Source organism: Ceratina calcarata, unplaced genomic scaffold (genome assembly GCF_001652005.2).
Source record: "Ceratina calcarata isolate Rehan_Ccalc_2016 unplaced genomic scaffold, ASM165200v1 scaffold255.2, whole genome shotgun sequence".
Taxonomy (NCBI): Eukaryota; Metazoa; Arthropoda; class Insecta; order Hymenoptera; family Apidae; genus Ceratina; species Ceratina calcarata.
Window position 1 is genome coordinate 757,490 of NW_017147567.1, and position 25,710 is coordinate 783,199.

A 25,710-nucleotide genomic window follows, 5' to 3' on the forward strand; every position below is an offset into this window, starting at 1 on the left:
ATTATAGGAAATGCGTTTTTCTAAGGTACATAAACTTTTGGTATTGACTGTATAGCCAATACATCCTTAATCTCCCATGACTTAGGAAATAAAGGACTGTCCACTTTCGTTGGCCAGCCTCCTGTACAGATAGTTCATTGGATTCTGAACTCAATTATGCATACGTAGAACATGTGGCACGTTCACGTAGATCCAAGTAGCGGCGATGCGCGGGAGGCATTAAAGATCGACAGATAACGCGTTGCACTTTGTGTTTCACTGTGGGTGCGTGCGAAGTGAATCCAGAATCCATGAGTATTCCGGGACGAATACTACGTGTTATTTGTACGCGACTATAAGAGTACCGACAATAAAACGGTGATTTACAGGCAAACCGGGCTTACGTTATAATCGCCGAGGGTTATCTGAAACAGTGCCATCCAGGTCGAGTGGTAGGAATTGTAGAGGGACGATTTCACCCCCGGGAATCCTTTGTACAAAAAGTAGAACGACTGGCAGAAACCGAAGAGCACCACCATGTAGATTATCCCGAAGGTCAACATGTCGCCGGTTATCATGCTGTAGACCATCGTGACGAACGGGCCGGTCAGCCGAATGGCGCTGCGGGAACCAAATCAACGTTATTAACGAAGACGTGTGGCCAGAGAAGCAAAAAGGGATGGATCGCGTTAATTGGTAATAAAATGATTCGATCGATCGAGCGGGAGGAGACGGGGGGGAGGGAAAGGGGACGGAGGGGGGCCGAGGACATAAATCGGACGGGTTCGCGTATAATTTCTCAATAATACAAACGGCCGGCGTGGAATAACGAGACAGTTGTACAGTACAGGAACGGTATAAATCGGTGGGCACGCCGGGGCATAAAACAGTGGCAACCAAGTCAGGCTGTCGATGTAAATCGTCGCGAAACATCGTCCTTCAAACTGGGCGCCGCCACTGGTTTTCGTATAGTGAAGCCAGACTGAGGAATAATTGTCATCATCCGTGCGCGCCCGTTTCCCCGGAAATTTTACGAAATCATTCGGCGTCGCTGCTGTTGTTGAAGCTCGATTACACCTCGAATCCTCCGAGGGGAAAACGTTGAACTCGTGCGCCGGAGTCGAAAGAAAATATCGGGTAAAATGAAACGAAGGAACGGGTGAGTGAAGGCCGGGACTAAAAGGGAAACACGATGAAATAAAACGTATTTTTATGTCGAGTCGTGCGGCCGAGCGTTTCGCTTTTCCTTACGGGAACGAGTCCTCGTGTTTCTTCCTCGTATTTGTGTATCCCCTACCCTCCCACGCTTATAATCAGCCTCTTGTTTCGACGCTCGCTGACGATGAGAATGTCCCGACAGTTCTTCCAATTCCTCTTTCCTCCTCTTCGCACCGTGACGAAATTTATGTTACATATATCACTAGCTGTCAGGGAATTTTTAAATTGAGCAAGATGAACCGGATATTGGCCGACCGCCTCCATACTTGCATATTCATACCAGGAGCAAGGCACTATCCATATATTGGAACGTTCATAAAAATTCTATAACATTTTATTATCCGGCGTTATGTCCAACCATTTGAATATATGCGTCGATTGAACAAATTGGATTAAAGGATGGAGGATTGACAGGATCATCGATCGTGGCTGTCGTTAGTCGTAACGACAGCTCGGTCCCCTTCCCGTTTCCGTTAATCGATCGGCGACCTTATCTCGCCGAGGGTTACCGGCAGTCATAAATCTTCAGTTTTTCCCGGGCGGCTAAGTTCAAGGGAAGACAGTCCTGCCGGAAAATAGTCAACGGATATGCATCGTGAAAAGTTATTGCCCCGATAGTGTTATCGAGCCGGATACCAGTCTGGGTGTATTTCACGGGTGGAGAATATTCGAAATCAGTAACTACTTCACTTGGAAGATCGTGTTTAACCATTCTTACCCCGAGTGAGACTCGTGGTACGAAAATCGATTCAAAAATAACAATCTCGACACCGACTCGTGGTACAAAAATAAAAGCTGGCTTATCTTGGCTTAAGTTCCACTACTCGACCATCTTTTACCTTGCAAAGTATAAAGAAAATCGGAGGACACTTGGAACGGGGGAGGGTTCTCTTTAGATTGGATCAAACGTAAACATCACGAGTCAGAGTCCTCGGCGCTTAGCAGGTGGGACAAAGGGTTAAATATTGGTCCCTCGAATTTTAACGCAATTTTGAGAATTCCATAAAAAAAGTATACTCCTCTTGAAATCCTCCCCTCTCTGATCGCCGATGGATTCGGTGTCAAAAACATTCATAGCACTCGGAAGAATCGATTTGATCCGGGACGGGTGGGCGATTCAGTAAATGCGACCATTGTCCTGTCCCGTTCGCGATTTCGGCTTGAATTACGCGCCGCTTCAATTAAACGGCGATCGCGTTGGTAAATCGGATAATCAACGGGGAACGAAAACAGGTAACGCGACGAGCCGATAGACAACGCGATAGCAAACCCGGTAATAGGAGTAACTTTATCTCTCTTCGCTGCCGTTTCGTTTCGATACTCGTCCACGGAGCCATCGCCCGAAGATATAATCGGTGGCTATACATCTGGAGATTTCTGTAGAAATTTTTACATTACATGGCAAATTATCAATTGCAGACTCTGTACAAAGATATTAAATCATCTGTGACGACGAGTTCGATGCTTCGATCTCCTTTAGGCTTCATTATCCTCGGGCTTTAATGAACCGGTAACAATGCCCGGAAGATCAATGTCTTGATAATCACTCACATAGGAATAGAGCGTCAGTCATTGCAGTCCTAATTACGAACTCAGGTAACATTGATATCGTTCGCGTTACCACCGCACAGCATCCGCTAACAACGTACTTACATTTGTGGCTGTGTTGAAATCGATGTACAGGCGTCTTCAAGTGAAACATGATACTTCATCGACTCCTTAGACACAGTAACGCCCCGTCATTATTAAAGCAGCACCTCGTTCAAGCAACACCAGTTTAAATCACCCCAACAATTAGTATCTCGAAACGCGTTATTAAATTTTCGTTAATCCTTCGCACTCGTACGGCTGGACACAAAGTATTCTCGTCCTCATTGGAAGTAAATCGAGTGCAAAGGGTTAAAAGTTAGATAGATTAGCTTGATGTAATAAACATAAAAGAAATAGAAAGTTGCGCTTTAATTTCTTATCTAGGAACATGAAAATCTCGAGTACAGGGGTCTGGGTATCAGTGCATCGGTTAGTGCAGTTACTCCGGGCATTAATTTCAGACTCCATTATGTTGCGGAGGTTGCCACGATGTAGAGAAAGATATTTTAAGAAAGGAAACTTCTAGACAGCCAGATCTGAACCCGTGATATTTAACTTCGTAGTATCATTAACCGGCCCCGCTTAATGGCCATGAATTAATAACCGCCGACGTCGCGTCACGCGCGTTGCCCATTGTCCTTTACGTCTCCAGACTCAACTGCATTAAAAAATCAGACTAGAAGTTTAATAGATTCAGGGGTCGACGATTAAAGTAGCGCAAATAATTTCTTGCTGAATTTCTCATTAGAAGCATAAGCCTCTCAATCCAACTTTATGAAATAACTGAATTATAAAACGGATCGAAATATCCTTAACCGAATGCCGAAGCCGCGATGATCGAGGCTGCGGTCCAGCGCAGCTCTTCTTCAGCGTACATTAAACTTGCCACTTTAGCATCCAATGGTGGTGGCTTTTCACGACGACACCGCGTTTCATCGATCGCGTGTGCCAGCTATTATTCCTCGTGGAAAACGACTATAGCAGCTGGGCTCATCCCTCCTTTACTACCCCTTTTGTTTCTCTGATTGTGGCCTGCTGTTTCGCTCGTACGCTGACGATGAAAATCTGTCACGATATTAGATCATACAATAATTTTTATATTAAATAAAAGAGATCGGTCGTCTGTGTTTTTCCTCCTTTTGCGCAGTGCGATTCGATTTATAAATTTAATTAGTAAAAATCACAAATCGACGAGTGGTAGATTTACTAATAAAATCGTGACTGGTACAAGTGTGCATCACTCGAGTCTCTTTGCAACGATAGACCAACAGGTTTTCAAAAATGCTTCTTTACGTCAGACTTCGACTGTGTTAAACGTTACGTTTAACAGAGGGACTTAATAGTATTGTTTCGGTGGGAACGGTACGTTGCGTATATCGCGGCAAAAAGGGTATCAAGCCCCGTTCGGGCAAAAAGGGCGTAATTGCACTTCGCAACTGTACGATTCTACGCTCGCCGACAATAAGTTTCGAACCGGCGTATCGCACACGGTACGCCCTTTACAGCGTAACCTCTCGCAATTTGTTTCTACGGATATCCTCCTCCGGCTGGGATATCATTTGATACCTGAATCCTTGATGAACATCGAGGTTCTTTTATCGTGTAACTTCAGTATCCAATATTCATACATTCATTTTTCAAACGTTTCATGTTCATTTATGTTATTGAAATTCTGCCTTTTAAATATTTATTAGAAATTGCAATTGAAAAATATTGACAGGAATTCCCACCAGATTCTTAATGAATTTTATTAAACTATGTTATGTTATGTAAACTATGTTATGTAAACTATGTTTGTTAAAAGCAATTAATTTATTAAAAATAAATTAAGTAGATTTTTTTTAAGGTCATTGGAGATTTGACTGGTTTTATGATTATTAAAATTCTTATCAACAGTCTACCAATTTCCATTTTATGATATTACCTCGAATTTCAAAGAAACAATTTTCCCTGATTCCCTTGAATACCAGAGCATTAGTATTCAATATGAACTGTCGACGTTTTGATTTCCAATTCTATTCCCACGGATAGTCGAGTTCCCCACTATTTCCCAGTTCATACGCTGAATGCATCATCGTTAAATCATTATCTATCCAAGTATGTAGCAATGATGAGCAGCGAAAGTTTCAGTTAGCAGTTTTGTAAGCGAACGTTACAGATTCACGGATAGGAGGTCGGAGGAGTCGAGACGTGGGTTTCTAATTATAGCATATATTTGCGAGGAGCGAACATAATCGTGGCTCGTCTAGCCCTCGAGATGCTAACCCGCATAGTTTAGATTCACAAGCCTAACGAGGTATAATCCTCCCGAATGAGCCAAGTATGAATCGAATGTCTACCATCCGTGCCACGTAATTCAGATTTCCAGCCTGTAGTTACTATGACATAAGTGCGGCCCAGGTACCTCCGGGCTCTTGCCGAAACTAAATCGATCGAACTATAAAGCCAGTTTTGAAACAGGCTCATCATTTATCAATTTTTATCAAATTTTTATATGCAATAAATATAACGAATAATGAAAAGATGTTTCTCTACATAATATTCTTTGTCTTCTGTATTCACGTTTCACAATTAATAATAGAATATTACACCGTGGCCCACCCTGTTGATAGAAACAGAAGATAGAAGGACGGAGGCAGGTAAAGAGCAGAGGAAAAGACAACGAAAGCGGACAGGAAAAATAACCAGGATGGAAAAGACAGAAGAAAAAAAGGGGAAAGAGGAAGCCGAAGAGAAGGCAGGGGTTGAAAGTTCTGCAGAGTAATAGCTGCAGAAAAGTGGCCGCGGGAAAGGACGCCAAGAGGGGCGTGTGTATGGTAATGCGAAATAGCCGGCATTAGCTTGTCATAAATTAGTTCCAAAGAGGAATTTGAAATCTGGAGCCACTGTAATCCGACCGATTATAAATGCCTCTCTTCTGGTTCTCGCTCTCGTTCGAGCATCGTTTAAGAAGGGAATGGCAGGAAATATAACTATATAACTATAAGGAAAGTCCTCCCTTCGCTCTCCAAGCTTACATGTTACTCTGTATATAAAAGTAGATTAAAAGCGAGCGAGAGAGATCGGCACGGGAGTTTAAGCCGTGTATGTATACATATGTATAGGCAGCAAACGTTGGAGAATATATAGTAAGGTAGATTAAGATAGTGTAAAGTAAATTCGAGGTAGTAAAAGATTGTAACCCGAAATGGTGTCAATTAATATATATATTATATAAATAAAATATATTAACAATGTCACTTACCCAGCGAAGAACATGAGGAGAAACCAGGATCCAGGTACAGCGACGACGAGTATCGCATCTTCCGCATGCCTGTTACCAGCCAGCCGACACGGAATGCACGCGAGTATCAGTAGGTTGCTGATCACGAATATAAGTTTCGCGGGCTCGTGGCTCTGTAAGGTAAATGTGAAGGCAGGTGAAACGTCAAAGGTAGCGCATATCCATGCGAGGCTCGCGGCCCGCAGAAGAATCGATATCCGCGAAACAGTAACCCACGTGGGTACCCTCCGTCGAAATAATAAATTACATATTATATGACTTCTTCCGAAAGTATCATTTTTACAGGGAAACTTGTGTGACGTATAGCTGCATCGCGAGATGCGTTAACCGAGATTCTTCGTAAAGGGAATCGTTTTCAATTGTCCCGCGACAATTCCGCCAGGTTTGATAAGCGATCGCGATTAATAACTCGCGATAGGGGGTCGCATATATCAAGCTGCCCTAATTATATCGTACACACGATGTCTACGGTATCGAGCGAGCCAAGCTAATTACGAATTACGTATTCCCTCTTACGAGAATGCTCAATGAATGACACGAATTACCGGTAATGCGGTCGTTAGCGAGAAATTAATTTGCGATACCCTCTTCGGCTAGCTGTATGCGGACAACACTAATTTTCGTCCGTTTTCCAACGTATGCCAATATGGGGTTTCGAAATATTTGTTGCGGTATTATCGTGGATGCTCCGCGATTAGCACGAATCAGTTCGATTCTGTTGAAGGTATCGTTATCACATGATCTCTGATGATAGCAATAAGCTTTCAAATGAATTCTGCAGTTTCAAGAATTTTTAGAAATTAATTTTAAGCCAACCATCTGTAATGGTATTTGTATCATAGCTATCGTGACTTTCGTATTGGAAGGCGAGATTCCAGAGTTGCCGGACGGAGTCCCTAGCCACCCTCGCTACCAGCGATTTATCCACAGAAACGGGCCAACTCGGTGGTAGTGCAGGAAGCTGAGGACTTTCTCTGGCAATCCTGTACGAGATCTCAGATCTCTTGGACGTACCAGCTGTTTCAGGAACGACAGGAGACCGATGTTGATGATCTCACCTCCTAGCTGCGCCAGGATGTATCCGAGAACTCCTACCACCGTGATACACTCCGCAATCGTCCGCATCGCTTCTGTGACCTCCTCTGGCCATTTCAGGTGCATCGTGTCCGCGTTCGAGGGTCTCAGATACACGGCCAAAGATAAGGACGTCAAGTGGAACACGAGGATCACCAGACGCTTCAAGAACTGCAACTTTCATTTATTAACAATGATTAACCCAGCCTGGCAATTGATTTTTGATACCAGCGTTCGCAAGAACCGCAGGGAACATAAAAGTTACGTAGTACGAGCTTTCATCCGTTGATCTCGAGAATAAATCGCGCAAACGGGATGTCGCGATTTATCACGCGGTGCAATAAACGCAATATTCGTTAAGTTATCGCGTTGTTACAGTCGAAAGATACACAAAACGATATTTACAAATGTCCGAAGTGTCGCGCATCGGCCACCGCTCGTGGAGTTGTCCTAATGACGTGTTACCATCAAATGTGCTCCGTGATTAATTACTGTACAACCGTGCTAAACCCCGCCAGCTCCCGTTGCTCTGTGTACAATATCGTGGCATAATTGGTCATTTGATGCTTGTATGCGGTTTAAACGTGGTCGTGATTAGCACTATAAGTAGGATGCTGTCATGGATACTCTGCCATTATCATGTACCACGCTCATATGAGATCCACCATTGACTCCGTTACAAATTCCTTGGACATAGCCACGTTGTTGTTCACATTAAAAGGGAACTCAGACATTAAAGTATGTAGCAGATTTTCTATTTATCATCAATTGAATAGTTCTTAGTTTCTATGTAAACTCAGTCAGAGGTTCGTTATCGTGGCATCGTATCAACGTATCGTGACATTGTACCATCGCATCTTATACAATTTCCCGTGAATTATAATAAACTATTAATTATTAAACGTTAATAATAGATTATTTTTAAACAAATTCTCTATTGATTTGACAAATTTATATCAGAAACAATCTCCAATTAATGGACGGCTGGTATCGGTTGCGGTACAGTATTTTTCTGCTCCGACCGTTGAATGGAAAACGCAATCAGTAACATTTAAATATAAAATTTCTGATCAATTCTATGCGTCCACAGTCCGTTAACGTTCCATGCTCACATGTTACAATCGACACGAAATAAAAATTAATAAAAATAAGAAAACCGCTTTAGAAATGCATAAATAATAAATAGAGATTGTCAATTCCGAAGAAGGGTACGTTTAGAGTAAGCAATTCTGCGTGGAGCTTGGGAGCTGTTTTACAATTTCGATGCAAAATTCTCTATCTTATGGTGAAGAATAAAGAACGCAATATTGGTTCTATGAATACGTTGTTGAAAAACCATCTACGATAGAGTCAAATCCATCGTATGTATAAGAGGCATTTGACTCCATGGTAGAAAATTCTTCAACAACGTATTCATAGAACCAACATTGCATTATATTTATTTATCGAAGGCGGGGAAAATTAAAGATTTCTTCCGGCCTGATTAAAACTGCAATGTATTGATGCCCCTGCAATGATTCAGGGATCAGGTGTCATCGTACTCGATGGAAATAAATCTGAATTCTTGAAAAACCCCGTCGATGCCACTCGATCGACCCGGACGGACGTCGAGCACGTGGATGACGTTCCGTCGGGTCACTCGAACGTCAACTCGACGTCACTCGATAATCGCCCCGAGATTATTTGAAATGTACACGAACGCGCAAAATTTTTGATTCGCGCTAATAGCGAGCACTTACACACCTACGTTAGGACAATTAGGATCGTACGGCGTGACACGCATGTCCAATTAACATCGCGTGATTATTATTAGCGACTGACGTTTGATGAACAGTGAAGGAAATGTTTAAGGGGACGTCTGTACGAGACGTCCACTCGTCAGTTCAGAGTACCTCCGGTATTCTCGGTTATTTATTTATTAAAGTTAATAATTCACCTTCTAATGTCCTCGTATAAAATGAAGCGCTAAAAAGAAGAAGAAAATGAGGGAAATGAAAAATACTAAAGGAAAGAATGAGGAGTTTGTTAGAGGAACTAACGCGAGCGTTAAATCTATGTTAAAAAATGTCTCCAATGTATCAAGAGGCAGGCGACAAACAAAATACCAATTAAATTCCTAGAGCACACAAACCGGAAATTCCTAGCGGAACAGTTTAATGGACACCTCTTCCACCGGCGTGCCGAGGGTAAGGCAACGTAGCCTTCTAGGTTGAGTCCATGAAAAATGCGCGCGGAAGAGGCTGGGTCGGGTCGGGTTGGGTTGGTAGAGCCAAGAGAATATTGTCACGTGGACGCACTTACCCGCGCGAAGGTCTTCCATTTTTCCTCGAGTAATCGCTGAATAATACCGCCGTCCAGCATGTCCAAGTGCTCCTCCTTCGTGCCGTTCAGAATGATAAATAGCGCAGAGTTCCAGTCTGAAATAGAAATTCGGCGGGGACCATTTGCGGTTAATGGAACATCGCTTTAGGGTTCCCTCTACACCGGCGATAATTATGGGTTTTGCATTAACGCTATATATTGGATGCGCCACCGGTTTCATCCTACAAGAGGGCTTCCTGGGTGGTCTGGGTGTCTAGCTTTTTCTGTAACCGCGCCACGTGCGCCGCTAAACTTTCTTGCATGTAAAGATAAAAGTTTACTCGGCAACCCTCCGGGCGTCCACCTCCCGTTACCGCCCACGGGACGGTTGCCGGAATTCCACGGAATCGTTAATCTGCTGGCCGAACTTCCCGGCGAAGTACGAAAGTCAGCTAATGTTAGTTCGATGCACTGGTTGAATTTTCACGCTGAGCCCCGTGTAAACGATAACTACGTTACAGCCTGTTACTAATGTATAGGATTCTCGGGAATTCCAGGATAGTTGGACCGCGAAAAGTTTTCATGGTTATTTATTTAAAAATCTTCTAAGACGTTCTGCACTGACCCAACCTGGTCGTTGCAGTCCCGTCATAAATTTCGGGAATTACATGGGAAATCGTGAAGGAATTTCGATGGCCAAGCGAAAAACCGGGTTAGAGCCTGTTACTAATGTATGGCACTCCGGGAATTTCAGGATGGCCCAACCGCGAAAAGTTTCATGCTTGTTTATTTAAAAATCTTCTAAGACACTCTGCACTGCTTGAGAGGCTGCTGGTCTCCGTTACAGATTTCGAAAATTAAACGGTGGTGAAACGCGGAGGAATTTGGATGGCCGAGCGGAACACCGGCCAGTGAACTTTTAACCGTGTCATCCTGGTATTGATTATCGAATTTTGTTCAGCCGACTTCGCCCGAGATATTAAGTGTTTGTCGGACCGTAACTTTCGAAAAGTTTCGCCTAACCATCGATCGGATTTCTTTTCGGGCGCCCCCCTCGGCGTGAAATTCTTTAGGGGTAAACGTCGACCAAACGACCTCCTGCCCCCCCCCCTCCCCCCGTTCTCTTTAATCAGTCGTCGATCCAAGCAGAGCTGCTTTCACGGTGGCTTAAAAGCGTGAAAGTTCGCAGTTCGCATTGAATATTTTCAGGAGAAACGCTTTAGCGTCCGCTACTGCGCGTCGTTGTCAATCTCCATTCTTCTCCCTTTCGCACCGCGTCGCGGGAGTATTGATGGGGAACTTCGCCGACAGCTTTTGCCTGGGAAATTGAATTTCAGATGCGCAAGCAAAATTGCAACGAATATCCGCATTGATCCGGTCCGAAAGTTTCCACGCGGCTTCCGCTTTACCGGGTGGCCGCGATCGATCACCGAATCTGTCGACGAATTATGCCTGGTCTTCTATATTGGGATTCGATTAACCGAGTGTTTAACGGACGTTAGGCGATTGGTTGACGTTTTGATCCTTGGGATACCTGGTTTGTCCGAGAATGTCCAAAATTGTCAGTCTATTACAATTCCTCCAGTACACCGACGAGCCCCATTGAAAATCGATTTGGGCAAGATTACACGCAGAATTAAATTCAATCACGTTTGATCATTTAATTTCCCCTCTTCCCCGGTAGACCGACGAGCCCAGATCGCAGTCAAATTTCGGTTATGTGACGAACTTGGCTAGCCGGTATATGGTCGTTACCGCAACTCCTAATTATATCTAACTTCGTCAGAGACCGTCGGACGAAGTTCTCCCGGACGGGTTTCTCTGGGCCCTACCGAGCGCCGGTGGCCGACCCGGAAGAGATCGACTCTAAACGGCTAGACGGACAGCCAGCGGTGGCAATCCCGCAAAAACGGGTGTTGAACCAAACTTGAATAACGATTCATCTTCCCTCTCGTCCCCCCCCCTATCCTCGTCACCCGTACCACTGCTATCGCTTATAATCATCCCTAAGTGCTTCGCCCGGATAATTATTAACGTTTTAACGGAGGCGGCCATCCGCATCTCCGGTAATCGATTTAAGCTATCTTTCCCGGCTTAATTTTATCAGGGGACATCAAAAGTCGATCGCCCCGGTGATGTAATAGACCGGCAGATTATATCAGGCAACCTCTGTCCCCCGTAAACTGGCCCAATGGATCCTCGTGCCTGCCTCGATATTGACAAAGAAGCGTTAGCTCCATCGATCAATCTTTTCCTTATATTTTTATTCAGTGTTCAAGGCCACGCGTAGCCTCGGATTATTACTTATCATGACTTTATACAGCTGGAGAAGCTATAATACAAGCAAAGCTCTTTTTACAAAATTTATCTGCTTGAAGCAAGTTAATCCAATTTAAAAGATGCATCCTTTAAATGAGATAGCTACTTAGTGATTTATGGTAGATAAGCACTGTAGTCAGTGACGTTTTTAATATCTGTCGATAAATTTTCGACGTTCCTTCTTCTGCTTCACTTTAAATAGTAAATTCAATTTTATATCTTTGATTTCTCAGAGAGTGAAGACTAAATTTGATTTAAAATTTAAGGTACGTTTCAGGGTCCACTGGTCTTGATATATTTTTTTAAGCTTTCATACATGCATAACTTTTCTATAAATGTATGAAACCCGCAATAGACTAGCAAAGAAGACACATAAACGTTTATTATCACTGACGTACATGTGACAGTGAATGCGCTAAGAGAGTAATTAACACTTTTAAAAAGTAACTTCGCCAAGAACTCCCCATCCTTTTTCCCTCGTCAGGTCGTGAGACTGTAGCAAAATAAAAACACGGGAAAAAGGAAGAAGACCGAAAGAAAAAGGTCGGGAACAGTAAAGAAGAAAGTCCAGACTTCGGTTAACTGACTGGTTTACTCAACCGTTCGGCTAACTAACTGACGGACTCTGGCCTTAGCTTAGAGTAATTAACCGTGCCCTGTAGGAAGACCGAGCCGAAACTTCACCCCATTCATGTAGTCTCTCTCTCTCTCTCTCTCTCTCTCTTTCTCTATTTTACGCTACTTCGTTTCCCAATACAATTATAAAGACCGAGTAAATGGCATTAGACCGAAAACCAAAACTGCTACTGTTCTATATTGAGACTGAAGAACGTAGGGGAATCGAGCCACGTGTCAGTTATAGATTCGTCTCAGTGGTTCTGTCGCCTAGCCCGTGACAATTCACACGCCGCAGTGGCAAAGGTGTGCTGGAAAGCAAGAGAACGCGAGGCAAGGCTGGCAGGTCTGACAAGGGTGACAGGGATGGGTGAAAGGATAATGGATTCCGAAACTAAATGAAACGCGAGCACCCAACTCCGCGTCCGCGGCTAATCTCGAAACTTCGTTAAATGGCCGTAATTGCATCCTGCGACGACCCGCTTCACCTCTTGTCCTTCTTCTTCTTACCCCGCCTATCCCTTCCGGAGCGACGCGACGGGCCTAGGCTACGTCCTTCTCAGTCACCCCCAGCCCTGTCACACTAGCTTCCTCCTCCTTCTTCTTCTGTCTATACCATGAATCACCTAAACGTCTGGAAAACTCGTCGATCCTCGAATACATCTACTTTACACGAGTTCCGAGAGCTATTCCCTCATGCGAGTGTGGCTACCTCGAGAGACTGTCGAAAACTTCGATACAATTTGGCAGAAGTCCGATTGCCGGAGCTCTTTAAATGCAGATCGCGAACCCACGACGATGCGTCTATCTATCGGAGACGAATTTCATGGAAATTAGATATTGAATTCCCCCGTTTGATGGAGTATAAAATATAATTGGCTCCCACAGATGAAAAGGTTGAACTGTTCCAGCCAGGCCACCTCAGTTGCGGTATTGATCAAATCATCGTGTTTTAATTAACCTGTTTGTTCGCTGGGCTCCGTGATTGGCCTTTTTTCGAAATACTCGGTAGATACTATAATAGATATTTTATTAATAAAAATTAAAGAAAAGAAACTTATTTAAATATTTATTAATTTTGCTGCCTATTCATTGGTCTTCCTCGTATCTTTAGATATTATAAATTCCACTTTACTTCGGATATTTTTATTTTATAAATCATTGAAAATTCCCATAAATATCTGCGGTCTATTAATAACCATTCCGGAAATTATAAAGCTTGGAATAAAACCGAAGGGAGTAGAATTACTCGATACGACTGTGAGTTAATTAACAATTTCTTATCGGTCTCTTTTTTTTCCGCTGGGAATGCATTAACAATCCCGTTACCTCTTCATATTCCATTTCCGTAGGAAATAAATCAAGAACAAAAGAAGTATAGACGAACATATATACGAACAGTCTTGTAAAACCTGTTTACCAACTCGCGTTTATAATGGACTTTCAGACTTGTTTAAAGCTCCGATGTAAAAACTGGAATATTTAATCTGCTGTTTAAAGGAAAGCATTTCCGTCGTTAACAAATAATCCCCAAGCGAAGTGTACCTGGCGAAGCCACAGATTTAAATAAATCCACGGAAATTAATGTTTTCCTAAACAAAACGATTAAACGAAGAAAAATGAAGAGGACAGATCGGAGAACGCAATTATCGACGAAAGGGTAGTGAAAAAGGCGGCTGATTATACAAAGGTACGTCGCAAAGCGAGTGGCTGCTTGAACGTGTGGCTCGTGCAGCCTCAGCACGAGGACGATTCTCGAAAGCGTGTAATTCGATTAGCATTAGGTACGTACTTGTTCTGCCGTCGGGTAACAGCGTGTCGAGTGCGTTCAGGGGGTACGCCGAGCAGGTGATATTGCTGTAGCGCCAGAATTCCCGTGCAGACAGTTCCAACATCTCCCGGAAGACCTCGGCCCGGCCCAACTGGCAGGCGAGCGTCAATGGGGTTAGTCCGGCGGCGTTCGCTATGCCGTTACGAGCCGGCAGCTTCGGATGACGCAGGGCATACCCGAACATGTCCTACGTCACACAACCACATGTAGATTACAGACCACGTCTATTACACACATTTAAATTGAAGGGTTACCCCAAGGTCATTTCAAGGACGTGACAAGAAGAACTATGGCGTTACGTATAAAAGACGCTAAGTGACCGTCGAATGATTTTGACAAAAATGATGATTGGGTAGGACGACCTGTGTATTATAATACTTAAAGGAAGGAGACAACCCTTACTCAATCTCATTTTCATAAATTGTTGTCTTAGAGGTCATTCTTCCTCGTTTTGGAGGAACTGTATGCTTAGTAAACGTGAAAGAAGAACTGTTTGATCGAGGTAGACCCGGAAATCGAGAGGTAACTAGCAGTTAATTTTCACATGAGTAACCAGGCTTAATAGAACGTGCCGTTAAACTTGATAATCGAGTAAACTGTTTACTTTGGTGTACCTAAGGGTTACCGACACACGAAATGGAATTTATGGTGAATCGATTAATTTACTGGCTCGTTCGATCGAGTTTCGTCTGTCTGCTGTCGAGAATGGCTCACTACATCGTGCAGTTTAGTCATGTACAGGCATGATGAACTTCCTAGTTTAGAAACTCCTCAACGAATCGTAGAATTTCCTTAGTATTTCATTCCACCATCTTGCATCGTCAAACGAACTTTCACAGTGGTAGTATAAACATACCAGTTTATCGCAAACGACGACCATATGCAGTATCATGTTCCCAAAAGAGTCCTGCTCATCAGGATCGGCGCCAGAGTCCAACAGCAAGTTATAAACACTCTCATTCGCGCAGCAAGCGGCCCAAGCTAGAGGATACTCCCCGAGATAGGCTAATCCCTCGTAATCCGTATTCTTGGCGGGGTTCATTCGCTGCTGGTCTCTAGGTAGGAAAAAGCTGCCTATCGCCCGCTGAGAAATGATCGCCCCGGCCTCAACCAGATCCTGCACCAGCTCGTTATTGTTGTACGCGATCGCGAGATGCAGCGCGCTGGCACCGAGATATTCCTCGCCCTCGACAACGTCAATGGCCAATCGCGGGAAGCACTTGAGGAGGATACGCGCCACACGTGTGTGCGTCCTGGTGTCGCATATAATCAGCACGTGCAGCAAGGTCTCTCCTAGAGATCCTCGATATTGCATCTGCCAACAGGCCTCGTGATCGTTCCACTGAGCCAGGGGATCTAGCCGCGAGAGGGACGCTTCTATCGGCAACACGACCTGCTCCAGGTCACGGAACTTCCAACGCAAGTACTCGGCACGATTGATCGCCTGGCCTTTTCCATCCGCGTACATCAGGACACCGAATTGTTCCCTGATCAACTTCTCCACTTCGTACTGACCGCCTTGATTGTACGACTCGATCAGCTCGCCGCCTTTCTTGTAATTGGCTAGGCGGTACAGTAGGCATTGATCCTCGTCGCTCGCCTGACTGATGACACGATCGAGGATCGACCCGGCGTTCACCTGGCCACCGCGACCTCGGCACGAGCAGACGCCGCCCATCCAGATGCATTCCTATGTCCACTTTAGATCTCGTTTTGTTCCTTCGACGGTTCCCTGTTGGTTCCCTCTTGGTGTTGTCTGCCGTTGGCTTCCTCCTTGGTTATCAGCTGCTAGCTGAGTGGAGTTTTCGTCGAGTATCCTCAAGCGTCCTCAAGGTTTTTCCCATTTTTCGATGGTTCTAAGGGTTGACAGGGGTACTTCGCTTCGTGTGGCTAACCGTGATCGACTCGCGAGTGTACCTTCCTCGGTATTCTCGAGATTCCTTCGGCTCGACGAAAGGTGGCACACAAGTGGAAAACGGTTTTCAACCTATAGCAACCGCGGGCTAATCTATAAACAGTACCTGGCGCAGCCAGATACCGGAGGGTCACTGGGTATCGGATGAATTTCCGGTTCTGTGTGTGGCAGAATCAGGTTTTTCGCCTTGAACAATTATTTGGATCTAGGTCAATGTAAATCCTCTTTTTAAAATTTCAGTTCAGAAGTTTATAGATATTCAAAAATCTTTGCGTTTCTCTAAAAAAAAACACGGTTTCGGTAGACCTAAGGACGTTACATGAGTAAAATGAATAAAAGAAATGTTTTGCATTCGATTGAAATTCTGTGCTGGACATATGTAAAACAGAAATAGTAGTAACAAGAACGGTTTGTATTTAGTGGATAATGCATCGTTTAGAGAAATATATAGCGTTACAGAGGTAAGCGTTTTAGAAGGTATCGTGAACTGAGAAAATCAATCAAACGTCGTGAAGCTATTTACGTGATACAGTAGGTAGAATGTCTGTTTCAACGGTCGCGATAGAATGTTTAAAATAAAGCCCTGGGTGTTTGCCCCTGATGGACTAAATAGATTATGTCGATTAACGAAAGCTTGACGTCTACTACGGTTTGTTTCTAGTAATGTTATACAAAAACCTTATGAATTCTTAATAGAAAGCGATTTTTATTAAACGCTGATTTAAGTCTGTATAAATATTCTTTATATAAAAAATGATGACCTGATTTAAATCTGTGTGACCATTCTTTCTAACAAAAATCCTGTTGACGTTTGACTGAAACGAGCAGCATTCGATTAATCGATTATTTATTTTAGTTCTTCCGGTCAATTTTCCAATCACCACACCTGATAATTTTATGCGCATCGACTTATAACGTTACCTTGGCTCGTAATCGGTGTCACAAAAAAAAATGGCACGTATACGTAAACTCTGACGGAAAACGTTTCTCTTGTTAAAAATCATAACGTCTGTAAGAAGTCAAACGAATTTATGATGTGTCTTAGATATGACAAGCCGTGGTCCATTTCTCGTTATCGGTTTTAATGGAACAATGACAGTATGCGCGCTTCTCCGCGGTTGGTACCGGGACAATTGCGCGTCGCAAATGTTGAGTCATCGCCGCTGGAAATATCGTAATTACATAGTCCGTACATACAGATACATTCTCTCCTTGAACGTGTGCAGCCAACCCGACGGTGACGTGTCTAGAAGATTCGCGACTCGCGGAATAGAAGCACGTAACGTTGTACTTACCTCCCAAATAGAAATTATGGAAAGGCGTCGAAATTTTAATAAATAAATGAATAAATAAGAAATATATTATAAAATATTTTTATAGAATCTATGGAAGCTTCCATGCATACGTAATTCTTAAACAATGGAAACACCACGACTGTCAATATTAATTTAATTTAATAATAATACAACCGACCGTGGATTTGTTTATCGAGAGTCGTTGTAGAAACAAAATAAACAGAAACTGCAACGAGCAATAAATGATTCCAACGAGTTTAAACAGTCGTTATTTTCAGCAGCGAGAATAAAACAATAGGCGATAACAATTTTTCACGTTTAAACGGAATTAACCGGTTAGGCGGGAAGATCTACGAGGGAAGTTTGAATAGACTTCGTTTTATGTACGTGTAAAATCCACTTCTCCTCCTTGAGCAACGTCGTGAACTCAAAGAAGATCTATATTAGTAAGTACAGCTGCGAAGTTGAGTCTCGTCATCTATGGCATGATTCTTCGATGGATCGTATTACGCGCACGTATTTAATCGCAGCTGATTAAGTCTCTATTTCCAATTGCACTCAACCTTTATGTATTTTCAATTGCATATAAAGAATCGTATATCTCAGAACCCGTGATTAAATACTCGTTTCTCTGAATCGTGATTGCCGTATAAACAAAGCCAGATAAATGTTTCTAATTTCAAGGAAAAGTGAGAAAAAGACTGTTAGTGTCACAGGGCGACGATACAAAGTCATTCGCCTGTCAAAGATCATGATATCAACCTATCCGCGTATGTATCTATCTATGTACAGACACAGACATGTACTATTACGAGCGTGGCAGTGGGTTTATGGTATCCGATAAAATACCGGAAATCCCCGTACATTTCGAAGGCAAGCCACGTTGTTTACGAGCCACCGAATTAACGCCGGCAGTCAGACTTCCCGCTGGCATAAATCTACACCAACTGATGATCGTTCGATTCATTCCACGGTGAAATTTCAACGGTATCAACGAGCCTCGAGGTACGAACGCTGAGAAACTGCATCATTATGCGTTATTACGAGATATCGGCGTGTTCAGTTACCTCGAAGTCAACGACCAACTCTAGATGTTCACGTTGTCTATTTCGACTGATGTCTTCGACCATGAAGATCTAGTCTATTTTCTATTATCGTCAAACGATCCGTTTTGTTGTTTACATAATTTTATGCCAACTTGTATATCTTAAATTACTAATCGGACGATTATTTTGAAAACAATTTATATCTTCTTGCAACTAAGTATGCCTATGCTTGTTAGCATGAGAACGTAAATAGGAGACCGACGAATCCTCTGGTATCGGTGAGATAAGCTGGAAACATGGCTGGTGAAACGATCGTTGATGGCTACTGTTGCCCATCGGACCATCGGTTTATCCGACCTGTCGCAAATCGATTTCATTTTATTTTTCAACGGCCGACACGTGTCATCGTCGCTTTGTCACGGGCTCCTGTATTAATATTTACATTATCAACGCGTCAATTATCGACACGTTCGCCGTTCGATTCTCTCTCCTGCCGAATGTTACATAAATGGTAGAACGCAACGTTTGCGTGTACTATGAACGGTGAGTGTGTACGTTGCATACGCGTAGTTTGAACAGAACAAATAACCTGCGATCGACTGCCTTTAGTAATCGCAGCCTGTTCTTGTTCAAGGTATTCATAGTTACAATTAGTCATCAACGCGAAATCGTTTGTAATTCGAGGAACAATGAGAGAATCTATTCGTCATATTTCAGACAGCCTTCGTTCAGTTTTCTGCGACAGCAACAATGACTATTATGCAATTATTCACGAAATTCTATGTCGCGAAGGATGCTCGTAACGATTATTACAACCGTTCGCATGGTTGTTAAGCTTCGCACGAGATTAACGACGCTACCGAAGTGATCAGCGTGATAAATGATTTCTGACGATGTACTATACCTTTATGAACCTTCTGTCTCATCCCGTCATAGCTAGACTGTAGATTTTTATACGAAATAAAATGTTTATCCTGTCATTTTAAAAAATGAAGTCTCTATTGGTATTTCCTTTAAACCCAAATGTTATTCTTGAAGAGGTTGTTGGGTCTCATTAGATGCACTCCAGGGTATATGATGAGATTTGAAATAGAAGGGATCAAATTAGAAATAATGATCATAAAAAATTCCTTCACTACTGGGCCAAACTACTAAACATGGACGACGCAAGGTTTCCCAAGAAAAGTTCCAATAGATTAATCATATTGGACAACAAAGAAAAAGGTAGGAACACGAATAACTGGGCCACGCAATTAAAGTCCAGCTCTCAATAGAGCAGGGTACGAGGAATTATGGCATAACGCATCTGCTATAGAGGTATTAGAGAAGCTGCCGAGTATTGTGAAGAAAATCAGGGATATATCTATCTTCGAAGACATGGATAGGATCACAAACTCCAGCTACAGTCAGACGTACAAGACTATCGGGGACTTAGAAACGTACAAATGCGAGGATTATATTCTGATGCCTGTAGCAATCCATATTATAAGAACTATAGCGCAACTGAGACTATCGGGAAGGAGGGTACTTAAATTAAGTAGTAGACATAACGTATTTTATAAAATTCTTGAGATAGTGTACGTTATGCAATGAAATTGAACTTGAGACTGAAGAGTATACATAATTCTTAAACAATGGAAACACCACGACTGTCAATATTAATTTAATTTAATAATAATACAACCGACCGTGGATTTGTTTATCGAGAGTCGTTGTAGAAACAAAATAAACAGAAACTGCAACGAGCAATAAATGATTCCAACGAGTTTAAACAGTCGTTATTTTCAGCAGCGAGAATAAAACAATAGGCGATAACAATTTTTCACGTTTAAACGGAATTAACCGGTTAGGCGGGAAGATCTACGAGGGAAGTTTGAATAGACTTCGTTTTATGTACGTGTAAAATCCACTTCTCCTCCTTGAGCAACGTCGTGAACTCAAAGAAGATCTATATTAGTAAGTACAGCTGCGAAGTTGAGTCTCGTCATCTATGGCATGATTCTTCGATGGATCGTATTACGCGCACGTATTTAATCGCAGCTGATTAAGTCTCTATTTCCAATTGCACTCAACCTTTATGTATTTTCAATTGCATATAAAGAATCGTATATCTCAGAACCCGTGATTAAATACTCGTTTCTCTGAATCGTGATTGCCGTATAAACAAAGCCAGATAAATGTTTCTAATTTCAAGGAAAAGTGAGAAAAAGACTGTTAGTGTCACAGGGCGACGATACAAAGTCATTCGCCTGTCAAAGATCATGATATCAACCTATCCGCGTATGTATCTATCTATGTACAGACACAGACATGTACTATTACGAGCGTGGCAGTGGGTTTATGGTATCCGATAAAATACCGGAAATCCCCGTACATTTCGAAGGCAAGCCACGTTGTTTACGAGCCACCGAATTAACGCCGGCAGTCAGACTTCCCGCTGGCATAAATCTACACCAACTGATGATCGTTCGATTCATTCCACGGTGAAATTTCAACGGTATCAACGAGCCTCGAGGTACGAACGCTGAGAAACTGCATCATTATGCGTTATTACGAGATATCGGCGTGTTCAGTTACCTCGAAGTCAACGACCAACTCTAGATGTTCACGTTGTCTATTTCGACTGATGTCTTCGACCATGAAGATCTAGTCTATTTTCTATTATCGTCAAACGATCCGTTTTGTTGTTTACATAATTTTATGCCAACTTGTATATCTTAAATTACTAATCGGACGATTATTTTGAAAACAATTTATATCTTCTTGCAACTAAGTATGCCTATGCTTGTTAGCATGAGAACGTAAATAGGAGACCGACGAATCCTCTGGTATCGGTGAGATAAGCTGGAAACATGGCTGGTGAAACGATCGTTGATGGCTACTGTTGCCCATCGGACCATCGGTTTATCCGACCTGTCGCAAATCGATTTCATTTTATTTTTCAACGGCCGACACGTGTCATCGTCGCTTTGTCACGGGCTCCTGTATTAATATTTACATTATCAACGCGTCAATTATCGACACGTTCGCCGTTCGATTCTCTCTCCTGCCGAATGTTACATAAATGGTAGAACGCAACGTTTGCGTGTACTATGAACGGTGAGTGTGTACGTTGCATACGCGTAGTTTGAACAGAACAAATAACCTGCGATCGACTGCCTTTAGTAATCGCAGCCTGTTCTTGTTCAAGGTATTCATAGTTACAATTAGTCATCAACGCGAAATCGTTTGTAATTCGAGGAACAATGAGAGAATCTATTCGTCATATTTCAGACAGCCTTCGTTCAGTTTTCTGCGACAGCAACAATGACTATTATGCAATTATTCACGAAATTCTATGTCGCGAAGGATGCTCGTAACGATTATTACAACCGTTCGCATGGTTGTTAAGCTTCGCACGAGATTAACGACGCTACCGAAGTGATCAGCGTGATAAATGATTTCTGACGATGTACTATACCTTTATGAACCTTCTGTCTCATCCCGTCATAGCTAGACTGTAGATTTTTATACGAAATAAAATGTTTATCCTGTCATTTTAAAAAATGAAGTCTCTATTGGTATTTCCTTTAAACCCAAATGTTATTCTTGAAGAGGTTGTTGGGTCTCATTAGATGCACTCCAGGGTATATGATGAGATTTGAAATAGAAGGGATCAAATTAGAAATAATGATCATAAAAAATTCCTTCACTACTGGGCCAAACTACTAAACATGGACGACGCAAGGTTTCCCAAGAAAAGTTCCAATAGATTAATCATATTGGACAACAAAGAAAAAGGTAGGAACACGAATAACTGGGCCACGCAATTAAAGTCCAGCTCTCAATAGAGCAGGGTACGAGGAATTATGGCATAACGCATCTGCTATAGAGGTATTAGAGAAGCTGCCGAGTATTGTGAAGAAAATCAGGGATATATCTATCTTCGAAGACATGGATAGGATCACAAACTCCAGCTACAGTCAGACGTACAAGACTATCGGGGACTTAGAAACGTACAAATGCGAGGATTATATTCTGATGCCTGTAGCAATCCATATTATAAGAACTATAGCGCAACTGAGACTATCGGGAAGGAGGGTACTTAAATTAAGTAGTAGACATAACGTATTTTATAAAATTCTTGAGATAGTGTACGTTATGCAATGAAATTGAACTTGAGACTGAAGAGTATACATATAATTTACACAATATGTAATGTGTAGGATTCGTCTAAAGAAACAATATCCAGACATTCTGAGAATAATCGAGGCAGATCAAGCCAGAGAAGTATACTATTTTATACAATCTATGTTAAAAATAAGAGCTTTTTACCTAAAGGCAAGTACTTTATTGAAATAAGGTGCAATCAAGAGTAAATGTATGTAATAGCTGAAACTATTCTGACTATCGAGACACGATCGCAATAGGCGCTAGTCAATAAGCAATTATCGTTTATTAGTATTATTATTATTATTGGTATTTCTTTTAGAGATTTCTTCATATTTTCCTTTAGACATGTATATTATGCATTTTGTATTCTTTAGACTTTTGCACGTTTTGTTCTATAAGACGCGCGACTCCTTTGTGAAGCAAGAGAAGCTCTACCTGTTCGTTAAGTCAACAGAAGCAAGCGCATCGGAGACTGGCAAGAATGCACTTATGTAAACATTAATAGTCGATAGTTCTAGATGTCTTGGTAATACCAGGAAAAATTGTGAGTCAAGTGTCGCGCCGACCGGACCACGTGACCGTCCGTACCACGTGACTAGGACGAGGCTTCACGGGATTGGCCGAGTAGAAACCGACCGGTCGCATATAGACTGGCGCGAGACAAAAGTCGTAGTGCAAAGCGTCAGCGAGTTTGAGTGAGCTGGTTCTGTGAGTGACCTTGATCCCTTCGCGAGTTTTCTGTGACAGCTTCGCGGCTCGCAACAGGCAAGCAACCGATACCATATCCAGTCAGTACTAATCGAATCATCGTACGAGTGCGATATACGGATCGACGTTCGCCGAACGTGAGAACAAGAATAAGAAGAATTACGGGAAGAGGAATAAGAATGAAGATCCTCAGCGGTGTTCTACTCGTCGCTGTGTGCCTTGTCGCCAGCACCCACGCCTTCCCTGGTGAGTACACAAATGTAATTTACACAATCATTCATGCAATAGAGAGTTGCTATTACTTTTTAAATTATATTAAAAAAATTGACGATATTCAGTCAAATTTTATTTTGCAATATTTATTACAACTGAACTTTATTCGTTTGACGTTTGATATTTATGACGACTGGAGCGTTTCTTGAAAATGGTCAATTAAATTATTTATGCACCAAAGAGTTTTTGAAACGTTTTATTTTCGAAAACCAATTAAAAAATCAATTCAATCTTTTAAGCACCAGAGAGTTGCCTCTTCTTTTTTCAAGCGTTATATTTTCAAAAATCGATTTAGTTTTTTAATCCTCTCTTTTTTGAAACCGATATACCTACAAAAATTGACAATTTGCTCAAATCGAATTTTGCCTATCGCTCTGCATATTACAACTGGAGCATCGTATTTTAAAAAAATGGACAATTTAATTTTGCCAGTCGGTACTTATGGTTTGTTTACTTTTATCTCCTTCTGTAATGAATTTTTCTCGTTCCATCAAGTTTGATCTGTCGATTCGCTTTTAAATTTCTAAGAGGATTTCTACTTACACTGTATATATAAGGAGCGAACAGGTTCGGTAGAGCTCCTTGGCAATTGCTAAGGTCACATTCGTGATCTTGTCGCGTGACAGCTGAATCAGGTTCCGTGTGAAAGGAGCATGCGTGCAGGGACTACGTAGTACGTGTCGGAACGAAATATGGAGATAGGGTACTTGGGGTGGTTGAAAAGTAATTTATCAGGTTTTATTATCGTCGAGAATAGCAATTCTCGTTAATACGTCTAAGAAAATTATGCGTTTTGATACAAATAATTACTTAATTATTTACGCCTTCATCATCGACTAATTAAAATCCTATCAGTAAAAATTATAAAAAGAATGTAATATCAGATAGGAATAAATTATACGAATTTCATAACACGAGGACATTTGTGACTGTCTGAAATATCTCTCAAAATTAATTCTCATGAAACTGTCGAAGTATGAAGAAGGTATCAGCGCAAACTAGGAAATAATAGATTTGGTATTAGAAGCAAAGAGTGATAAGAATTTCATAATCTAATAACACTTGTAAATGGCTGTCCGGAATATATACGAAAATTAATTCTCGTGAAACTGTCAAAGCATGAAGAAAGTATCAGCACAAAGTAGAAAATAGTAGACTAGGTATTAGAAGCAAGGAGTTATTCTATGATTATTTCATAATCTAAGAACACTTGTAGGTAGCTGTAATATTTACTAAAATTGTGAAACCACGTATCAGAGGTGACTCATTATAATAGACGTACAAACTTGAACCGAAGTAAACGTACCCATGTCAGTTATATCAGTTCCCCCTAATCATTGAACAATACATGAAAAAAGAATTGTTTTCCTTGAGTCGTTTGACGTCGATATCTATCGCGACACACTTTTTGCTCGTCGTCGAGACTTCTCGAAACGTCCGAGTAAAGCAGAGATAAGAAGTCACATTATTATTAAACTGCAGATATTTATGCAAATCCCGATTACGAATAAAAGTAAAGAAACGAAATGTATATCGATATTCGTTTTCCTTTCTAAATATCATAAATTGTATTTAACTTTAATTTAATTTATTTACGTTTGCGCATTGCGTCTCTAAATCATTGAAAATTGCCATTGGTGCATAAACAACCGCAGTATTCATTATACATACAGAAGGCATATTATAGATATTCGTAGAAATTTGACTAAAATTCAGAAGAATACATTTGTAAACTAAACTTCTCTCGTAAAACATTTTCAACATAGAACAGTGGCATCTTACTATAAAACTTGGCAAATCAAGAACCGCGCTGGTCTGCCGTTGCTTTATGCAGTTTTATGCGAAAAGTTCCACGCGGAATGACCGTGTATGCACAAACGCCTCCTTCCTCCTCACAACGGCTGGGAATATTGCCAATTGGCGTATGTCTAGTTTAGTGTCTACTGCGGTGTAATTTCCACGCACGCGTCTTACGTGCGCAGTTCCTAAATTATACCAAACTTTTAATCTTTACTGTCGACAGTGTCGACTGCATTGTTTTTTACAATTTTACTTAGTGCAGTGAATAACGACCAGACAATTGGAAGTCTTAGCTAACTTCAGTTTTGAAA

General features: G+C 41.9%; 2 protein-coding genes and 1 long non-coding RNA gene across 7 annotated transcripts in view; 2 read left to right on the plus strand and 1 right to left on the minus strand.

The window, feature by feature from the left end:
• The window catches only part of iav (transient receptor potential cation channel subfamily V iav), a 25,944-nt gene extending 8,525 nt beyond the window's left edge, over positions 1-17,419 (minus strand). Inside the window, exons 1-7 of one of the 5 annotated variants that reach the window (XM_018021511.2) lie at positions 17,047-17,419; positions 15,067-16,311; positions 14,172-14,397; positions 9,446-9,561; positions 7,085-7,321; positions 6,032-6,183; positions 384-600 (exon numbers count right to left, since the gene is read on the minus strand). In XM_018021511.2, the coding sequence (XP_017877000.1) occupies positions 384-600; positions 6,032-6,183; positions 7,085-7,321; positions 9,446-9,561; positions 14,172-14,397; positions 15,067-15,888 (1,770 nt within the window). In that variant the 5' untranslated portion in view covers positions 15,889-16,311; positions 17,047-17,419. Of the gene's footprint in view, positions 1-383; positions 601-6,031; positions 6,184-7,084; positions 7,322-9,445; positions 9,562-14,171; positions 14,398-15,066 lie in introns of all 5 variants that reach the window. The other 4 variants (XM_026812061.1, XM_026812060.1, XM_026812062.1 and 1 more) reach the window with 4 other exon arrangements.
• Positions 17,420-17,777: 358 nt separating this feature from the next.
• On the plus strand, positions 17,778-19,456 carry LOC113464103 (uncharacterized). Its single transcript, XR_003388933.1, has 2 exons — positions 17,778-17,866; positions 18,105-19,456. It is a non-coding gene; the product is annotated as an uncharacterized LOC113464103 (long non-coding RNA).
• A 3,823-nt stretch (positions 19,457-23,279) lies between these two features.
• The window catches only part of LOC108623234 (virus-induced RNA 1), a 26,618-nt gene continuing 24,187 nt past the window's right edge, over positions 23,280-25,710 (plus strand). Inside the window, exon 1 of the mRNA XM_018021609.2 lies at positions 23,280-23,572. Coding sequence (XP_017877098.1) covers positions 23,506-23,572 — 67 coding nt within the window. The 5' untranslated portion in view covers positions 23,280-23,505. The remainder of the gene's footprint in view (positions 23,573-25,710) is intronic.